The sequence below is a fragment of the Arvicanthis niloticus genome, chromosome 30 (genome assembly GCF_011762505.2).
Source record: "Arvicanthis niloticus isolate mArvNil1 chromosome 30, mArvNil1.pat.X, whole genome shotgun sequence".
Lineage (NCBI taxonomy): Eukaryota > Metazoa > Chordata > Mammalia > Rodentia > Muridae > Arvicanthis > Arvicanthis niloticus.
In genome coordinates this window covers 9,912,420-9,922,086 of record NC_133438.1, presented here as the reverse complement: position 1 = coordinate 9,922,086, position 9,667 = coordinate 9,912,420, and the positions used below count along the sequence as shown (strand labels likewise).

The following is a 9,667-nucleotide window of genomic DNA, read 5'->3' as shown; positions in this document are numbered from 1 at the left end:
CAGGCAAATAGATGGAACTAGAAAATATCATCTTGAGTGAGATAAGTCAGACCCAAAAGTACATGTATGGTATGGACTCACTACTAAGGGGATATTAGCCAAAAAAAGTACAGAATATCCAGGACATCACCCACAGGACTCCAGAAGTTTAACAATATGAAAGACCCAAGTGAGGATGCCTCAATCCCATTTGGGAGGGAGAAAAAAAGCAATGATTGGGGGGTGACAGAGAGATGGAGGGATCTGGGTGGGAGAGGGGACAGGGAGGAGAAGGGGGAACGTGATCAATCAGGTATTGGGTGAGGAACAAGACTGAAGCCCTGAGGACGTGCAGAAAGAATGGAAACAGGCAAATTCAGGAGTTAGGAGGTGGGGAGACCCTCTAGAATGTGCCAGAGACCTAATACCAATACTTCTGAAACAGAAGAAACACTACCTAATTTATTCAATGAAGCCACAGTTACTATGATACCTAAACCACACAAAGACCCAACAAGGAAAGATAACTTCCAACCAATTTTGCTTATGAATATTTATGCAATACTATTCAACCAAATTCTCACAAAATAAATCCAAGAACATGTCAAAATGATCATTCACTATGATCAGGTGGGTTTTATCAGATGGATGCATGGATGGTTTAATATAAGGAAATCCATCAACATAATCCACTAAGCAAACTAAAAGAAAAAAGCATATTATCATTTTATTAGATACTGAAAAGGCCTTTGACAAAATACAATGCCCCTTCATGTTAAAAGTCTTGGAGAGATCAGAAATTCATCACACATGCCTAAGCAAAATAAAAGCAAGCTTCATCAAGTCAATAGCCAACATCAAATTAAATAGAGAGAAACTTGAAACAATCCCACTAAAATCAAGGACAGGACAAGGTAGCCACTCTCTCCCTATTTATCCAGTACAGTACTTAAAGTTCTAGCTTGAGCAATCAGACAGCAAAAAGAGGTCAAAGTGGTACAAATTATAAAGGAAGAAAACAAAGTATCACTATTTCAGATTATAAGATAGTATACATAAGCAACCCCCAAAAATTCTACCAGAAATCTCCTAAAACTGATAAACAATTTCAACAAATTTTTGGAATATAAAATGAATCTAAACTAATCAGTAGCCTTCCTTTTTACAAATGATAAATAGGTTGAGAAAGAAAATAGGGAAAGAACACCCTTTACAATATTGGTAAATATTATAAAATATCTTGGTATAACTATAACCAAGCAAGTAAAAGATCTGTATGAAAGAACTTCAAGTCTCTGAAGAAGGAAATCGAAGAAGACATCAGAAGATGAAAATATCTCTCATGCTCATTGATCATTAGAATAAGATAGTAAAAATGGCTATCTTACCAAACACAATCTACTTGGGAAGTCACTTTGATACCATAACACAAACCCCCTAGAGTAAAAGCTTTTCATTACTGGGACAAAGATGCTGGTCAGCTGGGGCTAAAGAATGTTCTGTCTTTAAGAAGAGATGAGCATTTTTGAGGAGAAATCATCTAAGATTGTTCCCTTCAGAGTTAGCACACAGAAACTGAGATTCAGAATAAGACAAGATTGCATCTCATGGTCTCAGCCAAACTTAGTATTGTTTAAGAGTCACCTACATACTATTGGTTTTGAAAGGATGCAGGGGTCCATGAAGAGCATCTGAGGCTTGGCACTTTGGTAGTATTGAGATACATAAAAGAAAGGAGTGGGGTGGCTATTGGTAAAAGTTCAGCCCAGTTGCACCAGAATAACAAAAGTATAAGAAGCAATGTGGAGTATTTTAGGATTGGTACTTAGTCACAGTGTCAGAGTTCCTGAAGAAAGCCCAAGAGAGGGTAATGGTGAACATTCGTTGAACATTCAGCAGAGCATTACAGCATTTTAGACTCATCATTATGATGAGTCTACCACTGAGAGCATCGCCAACTGTAGAGCAGAGCTGCCTGAGCCCAGGAGACTAGCTGTGTTTACTGTAGAGACCAGACCTAAAGAAATTATAGAATCCATTTGAAGGAACATTGAAATGAGTTACTTACACAGTTTGCACTTTCATTTTCCTACGTTAAAATATGATTGTGCCACAGGTATTTCCCTCTTGGAGTAAGAGAGTATTCATGATGTCACATGAATAACCAAGAGAGTATGTTTGATGTCACAGAACCCACAGATTTAAAACTTTGAACATTTAAATTCACTTTTGAGTTTTAGAGAGACATTGGAGTTTTAGAGAGACTATGATTATTAAAGAAAGATTTTAGATATAGATATTTTAGGTATATTAGAGAAATATGAACTTTGAATGTTTTGGATGTTTTAAAGAAATCATACTTTGAAAAATATTGTCCTGCTTGTTATTGTTATATCAATGTTAATATGATTATGAGTTCTTGGGGTTGGACAGCAAGATAAATGTTTATTTAACAGTGGTATGTTTATGTGTCACATTGATAAGGAATCTGTTGGTCTGTCTGGTTTTATGTCAAATTGACACATGCTAGAGTCATTTTGGATGAGGCAACATTACCTGGGAAACTGACCACAATATATTATCCTATAAGAAAATCTGTTGTACATTGTTTGATTGATTATTTAAGGGGCAAAATCCATGCTGTTGTGGATAATGTCACTCCTAGGCAGGGGAATCTTGTGTGTATAAGAAATCAGGCTGCAAAATTACTGAGGAGAAAACCAGTGAACTATATTCTCTAATATCTAAATACCCTCTTTTAAACTACAACATGTTTCCACCATCCCTGAATCTTCAAATTGGAGAACCTACTATCAACACAGAAAATGTCTAGTTAGTGCACAAAATACTCTCCAATTCATTGGACACTTGAACTGAGAGAGAAAAACTTAAACTGAATACCTAATGTAGGTGGAGATTAATTACAACACAAACATGAGAAAATACACAGAACATTAAAGGATATGGAAATGTATTTAATATAAAATCTTCCAAGCTGAATTGCTCCAGAAATAAAATAAAAATGCGAAGGTAATATGTGTTGTGCTTCTTATAATATAATATAAGCCACAATTGGTGTACTTACAGAAGAATATAAGAAGGGCTCTTGTAGACTAACAGCAGTGTGTCTTTATGTATGAGCAGCATGCAGGCATGAAACCAGTTTTGGAAAACCGTTGAGCAGTTTGTGGATGATCACATGCAAAGGATATCAAAAGTAAAACTATCTGATTTAATGTCATAGAGTATCTTGTTGGAAAATGAACCCATTAAAAAGCAAAATGTAGGATTGCAGATTTGAAAACAGGGATGCAGTTAGGAAAAGTAATTTTAGAAGGAGAAATGAACAGATAAAGGAAACAGAATAGGTAACAGGTGGAGATTTAAGTTAATAAACATCCATGATATTATGATTATGATATAAAGCACACTAGAGCTGTTCAACACGTATATTGCTTCACTGAGTAAATTGGTTGTTTGAAGAAATATACCTTAAATTACTTTTAAAATTAATAAAATAAGTTCATTTTACAGCTTCTCACAAAATATAGCACTAAAACATAAAATAAATTGCTTTTATAGTAAAGCATTTTAGCACTCTTATAAGTTTGTAAAACCTAAAAACTATAGCTTTATTGTTTTTTGAGACATTTTACATTTCTAGAAGGTGCACAGTGTTTTTAAATATTGAGTGAACAATAATTAATGCCATATAAATAAGTGTGTACTCACACATATATGTATATGACATTTACACTTACACATCCATGCACATATTTACATGCAAAGGCTTGTTTTAATGAGCCATTTGTCTCTATAACAAATGATGGCTCTACCCCACATACAATACTATGGTGTAATTATGAAAACAATAAAAATTTTAAAGGCATTCAAATTATATGTTCACCTTAAGATAAGATCCCCCCTCATTTTTTTCTGAAGATAAAACAGAAACCCCCATGCATAGTGGACTCAGGTTGTAAGATGAGGAAGGGGCTGACCGTTGGGAAACATCCAGCAAGTAAAACAGAAACATTCACCAGGAGCCATCTGTGATGACGAGAAAAAATTATACAGACAATAAAGATGCAAGAAAGTGTGTAAAGGAAGACAAAAGTGCTCACCAGGAGAAGGATGGTTTGGATAGCTTTGGCTTCAGGAAAGGTTCTGAAGGATACTTTGGCATTAGACATGTGGTCCATTCTCTGCTTGTGCCTGTGAAGGACGAGAACAATAACGGTGCTGGCCCAGACCATGAGCCCCATAAAAAGAAAGTCAGGAACTGAAAACAGTGCTGCATACAGTATGTCACTGATTTTGTCTGTAGTAGTGGCACAGTATCCCATATCTTTTAGATTTTCTGTGTTGTTCTGGCTGTATTTTGCTGTCACATACACAAGGTTAAAACTACTGGCAAGCATGTACAGGATCCAGCTCAGGTAAACAGAAGAACCAATGTATTTTTGTCTTCTTTCTTTAAGCTCTGCCCATCTTGATTCCAACGGGATAATTGTGATGGCCTGGAAGATACTCAGGAAAGAGGTGCTGCCGATGGACACACCCCTGCCTACTCTGTGAAGATAGAAAAGCCCTTTGCATCCAAAGTCATTGAGGAAGTCTTTTAACCCAAAAGATGCCATTGTCTGTGGTACTCCTTTACACAACAGAGCTAAGATGTTGGCTATAGTCAAGTGCATCACAATCCAGTATCTGGACCTTAACCTGCACCTTCTGAAGTTAAACAATAGGTAATGGTAGAAGAGAAAGGAATTCCCCAGAAACCCGACCACAGTCTGTGACAAAAAGATCACTCCTACAGCTACTTCACTGGCTGCCATGGTGTTACATCCAGCTATTAGCCCAGTGCTGTAAGGGAAGACGATGCCAGCCTTCAAGGACTACACGATTCACAGTGAATTCTACCAGAAATACTCAGCAGCTTTTCCTTTACTTTGCAAACCGGTGCCTAACAGCCACTGTTATTACAGTTACAGAAATGAATACACTGAAACTAGTGTCAAAGCAGTCAAGTGTTTTATAAATTAATCCTCTGTATAAAGCTAAATTCCTAAAACTGGCTGTTGTGTGTGTTTGTGTGTGTTTGTGTGTGTGTGTGTGTGTGTGTGTGTGTGTGTGTGTGTGTGTGTGTGAGAGAGAGAGAGAGAGAGAGAGAGAGAGAGAGAGAGACAGAGACAGAGACAGAGACAGAGACAGAGACAGGGAGACAGAGAGAGACAGACAGAGAGACAGAGAGGAGAGAGAGAGCACTCAGTGAGTCACCACTCTTCAAACCTGCTTGTTATGGATTTTTCAAGTAATGCAGTTGAATTCATTCTTTAGTTTTACATAATCTTATTGCTAATCAGTGTGTTAATGATTTTGCTACAATAACGTGTATGCACTTGTAAATGATTATTTTATTGGTTAATTGAAATGTGAGTAGTTACTGAGAAATTTGAGTAAAGGTTAAAACATTGCAGACATTATAATACAACAGGAGTCTGAACTGTGATGGAATATTTGCAAAGAGGCCAAAATCTCTCAATAACAGAAAAGGCACAAGTGCCTCACACAACTAGTTAGGAATAGAGATGGTAATCTTAATTCAAACAATTGTCATAGTCAAAGACCATGTATTAAACGATAGAAAAAATGAGTAATACGTTAACATTTATGTAGTATAAATATGTATTATATTAACGGAATATCACTAATTTCTGAATATATATATGTAAACTTACATTCATTTTCTGATGTGATGATTCACAGTGTTGTTATTCGTCAGTCACAGGACTCTGCCAGTGGCAATTAGTTATACTCACTGAACTCTTTTACTTAATAGGATGCTGATCTCAGTGCTATGTCTACATAATCAGGTTGTCAGTTGTAGTTAGGCAGCAAGTGCCTGAGATACAGGCCTATAAATTCTGTGACCTCCCCTCCCCTCAGACCTACAATTATCATTTCACCTATGGTAGCAATATGTCATAATCAATGAGCCATAAATCTTCTCAAGCTTTTTTTTTCCTAAAGTGATAGAGAAGACAATTACAAGTTTCTTCCCAGTGTGACTTAAGTTAATGTTAGACAAACTGAGGACACTCTTCTTAACTTATCCTTGATCCCTAGAGGCAGACAGGGTCTTAGAGGGAACTGAAAACACTGAAGTCAAAACTGGAAAAGACTGACAGTGAGTTGTGTGTCTTATTGAGTACCTACTTTTTCTCAGTGGATTTTTTGAGACAAATTCTCCAACTTAGCCTGGAGCTCCCTAATTGAATAGATTTGCTTTCAAGTGAGCTCAGGGTTATTTGATGGTCTCTGATTCCCAAATGCTATCGTTTCTGACATCCCTCCATACTCCAACTTTTCCATGTGTGCTGGGGTTCCAAACTCATGTTTTGAAAGATGCATTTATGCTGGGGTTCCAAACTCATGTTTTGAAAGATTCATTTATGTATGCAGCCAGTGGTCATTTGAATGAAAATAGGCCCTATAGGCTCATGAGGAGTGGCACTATTGAAAGCTGTGGCCTTGTTGTTGTGGGACTTGTTGGAGGAAATGTGTCACTAGGGGTTAACTTTGAGGTTTCAGAAGCTCATCTCAAGTCTCCCCACTACTTCCTGTTGCCTAAGGATCCTGGGGGAGGATTCTCAGCTACCTCTCCAGCACCTTGTCTGCCTGCATGTCTCAATGACTTCCACCATGGTCAATAATGGAACAAAACCTCTGAATAGTAATCCATCCACAATTAAATGCTTCCCTATAAGACTTGCCATGTTTATGGTATGTCTTCATAGCAACAGAACACCAAGACCATCTTCCCATTCCTTCCAACAAATGCCTTCTTCTATTATAGTCCTAATAGTTTCTTCTATTAACATTACATACTATTACAGTGCTTTATTCTGTGTTTTCATAAACAGAAAAAAACCTATCAATTACATGTGGTTCATTGTTACAATAGTCATGCTTGAGGCAGACAACATTATTTTTTTCCATACAATTTCTGTGGGTTCACAGGTGTCTAGTTAGTGAGATTTCTTTAGGCAGTGAATGTTTGACTTTACATTAAAAGTATTTTACAGTTATAGATCATTAGTTTACATGCCAGTTTTAAAGGAAAACATTATAGAAGATGAAAATGCCAAGGTACATAGTGAACTGAGGTCATGTTTTTTTTTTTAAGAGTATGTTTTTGGGGAAGATTAGATGCACTAATACATGAAAAATAAACAAAATAAAAGAATGGGTAAAAATAAAAAGGAAAAATATAAATGTTACATTTCAAACAATATGAATTGCAACATAAATAAACTGCTTTAACAGAATCTATTTTACTCATAGTTCCTTGGAAATTGTGTTTCTCTCTCTCTCTCTCTCTCTCTCTCTCTCTCTCTCTCTCTCTCTCTCTCATGTGTGTGTGTGTGTGTGCATGTGTGTGTGTAATTAGCTTGTTATCTCCTGTTCATCATTCATTATGTTGCTTTTCTGTTTGTAGCTGTATCAAAGGTGACATCAATTGATTAGTTTTCTAACTGTGTTCATTACTTAGGTGTGTTCCTATAAAGCATTGTCTTGCTATATTCATTTGGATGTTTCTTCTGGGTTAAAAGACTTCCTCAATGACTTTGGATGCAAAGGGCTTTCCTATCTTCACAGAGTTATCTCCTGTTCATCATTCATTATGTTGCTTTTCTGTTTGTAGCTGTATCAAAGGTGACATCAATTGATTAGTTTTCTAACTGTGTTCATTACTTAGGTGTGTTCCTATAAAGCATTGTCTTGCTATATTCATTTGGATGTTTCTTCTGGGTTAAAAGACTTCCTCAATGACTTTGGATGCAAAGGGCTTTCCTATCTTCACAGAGTAGGCACGGGTGTGTCCACTGGCAGCACCACTTTCCTGAGTATCTTCCAGACCATCACAATTATCCCCTTGGAATCAAGATGGGCAGATATTTTAACGTAGGAAAATGAAAGTGCAAACTGTGTAAGTAACTCATTTCAATGTTCCTACAAATGGATTCTATAATTTCTTTAGGTCTGGTCTCTACAGTAAACACAGCTAGTCTCCTGGGCTCAGGCAGCTCTGCTCTACAGTTGGGGATGCTCTCGGTGGTAGACTCATAATGATGGATGTGTATTTTTATATTTATTTGATTTTGTTTGACTTTTGCAATTTGCATATGTCGCAAACAATTTTTCAGAGATGACTTAATGCACAATAAACATGAGCTTATGCTTCATATTTCTCCTCCTCCTTCTCCTCCTTTTCTCCTCCTCCTCTTCCTCCTCCTCCTGCTCCTCTTCCTCCTGCTCCTCCTGCTCCTCCTCTTCCTCTTCCTCCTGCTCCTCTTCCTCCTGCTCTTCCTCCTCCTCCTCCTGCTCTTCCTCCTCTTCCTCTTCCTCCTCCTCCTCTTCCTCCTCCTCCTCCTCCTCTTCTTCTTCTTCTTCTTCTTCTTCTTCTTCTTCTTCTTCTTCTTCTTCTTCTTCTTCTTCTTCTTCCTCCCTTCTCTCCTCCTTCCCCTTCCCTTTCTCCTTCTTCAGCTTCCTCCTCTTCATTCTCTTCCTCTTCCTCTTCTTCTGTTCTTCTTTGTTTTCTTCTTTATATTGGCTATGAGTGAGTCCTCCAGATATAGTCAAGCTGGAAAACAACACTAGCCATTACAATTATGCCATTTGTCAACAGGACACACAATCATATTTTCTATTTCATGATTAATTTCCAAACAAAAACAATAACCAACTCATAATTAAGCCTGAAGTTGCTTAAACTATCATATAGTTTAAACTACAATAGCAAAAGCATTATATAATTAACCAGTTCATAATTAGGCCTAATATGATATAACTATCCCTCATATGACCATAAATATATTATAAACTTAGAATAGGAGGCGTTTTCCCTTGAGGGATACTCTTTGTGAAACTCTAACTTAAATATTATAGTCCAGTGGTTCTCACCCTGTAGTTTGCAACCCTTTGTGGTTCAAGCGACCTTTTCATAAGCATCACTTAAGAACATCATCCCCATGATCATCTACTTTTCTGCCTCAACCAAAAAATTTATCCTTACACTATTAAAAATTCTTCCTCCTTAGGCTTTTGCCATGAGCTCTGTTTAGCAGATAATAGAGCTCATTTTAATTGTAAAGATCATAGGTTCTCATGTAGGTAGGCTTAAACGTTTAATGCCTGTGAAAGGCCCCCACGAAGGGAGGACCTCACCCAAGCCTCGGGAATTTTCGGCCACCCCAATAACTGCAAGACACTGAACTTGATGTAATCAGCAAGAGGCATATTTTAATCAGTATACTGAGGTCAAGACCCATGACCCACTCAGGGGCAGTGGGGTCTGACCCTGGGGCTTTGGAGACAGAGAGAATTTAAAGCCCAAAACCACAACTCAGTGGGGGGGACCACAACCCAGGGGGAGTAAGAGAGGGCTATTGGAGAGCACCTGTGGAAAGTTCCAGCCTATTATTCAGTTTGTGACAGGGCACAAGGAACAGGCTATTCTCTAAGAGCCTATACATAATCAGCCAAATTCCTGGTATCCAGAATGTATGGGCACGCTGAGAACTCCCAACTCAAACTCTCCTGGAATCCAGGGTGCACAGGGATGCTAACTTGAACTCCCAGCTCAAACCCTATTCAATCTATCTTATGGTCAGTTTTTAGTTCC

General features: G+C 37.6%; 1 protein-coding gene across 1 annotated transcript; it reads right to left on the bottom strand.

Moving 5' to 3' along the window:
• Window positions 1-3,905: 3,905 nt before the first annotated feature.
• Window positions 3,906-9,016, bottom strand: LOC143440606 (vomeronasal type-1 receptor 4-like). The gene is made up of 2 exons (XM_076927408.1): window positions 8,981-9,016; window positions 3,906-4,877 (listed from the first exon to the last, which is right to left on the bottom strand). Exons 1-2 carry the CDS (start codon window positions 9,014-9,016, stop codon window positions 3,906-3,908), a joined length of 1,008 nt encoding a protein of 335 aa, XP_076783523.1.
• Between the last annotated feature and the right edge of the window lie 651 nt (window positions 9,017-9,667).

Coding starts and splice junctions, on each gene's coding strand:
- LOC143440606 (XM_076927408.1), bottom strand. CDS start 9,016: ATGGGGATGATGTTCTTAAGTGATGCTTATGAAAAG. Junction 4,878..8,980: donor TAAGTGATGCTTATGAAAAG/GTCGCTTGAACC, acceptor TGAATCGTGTAG/TCCTTGAAGGCTGGCATCGT.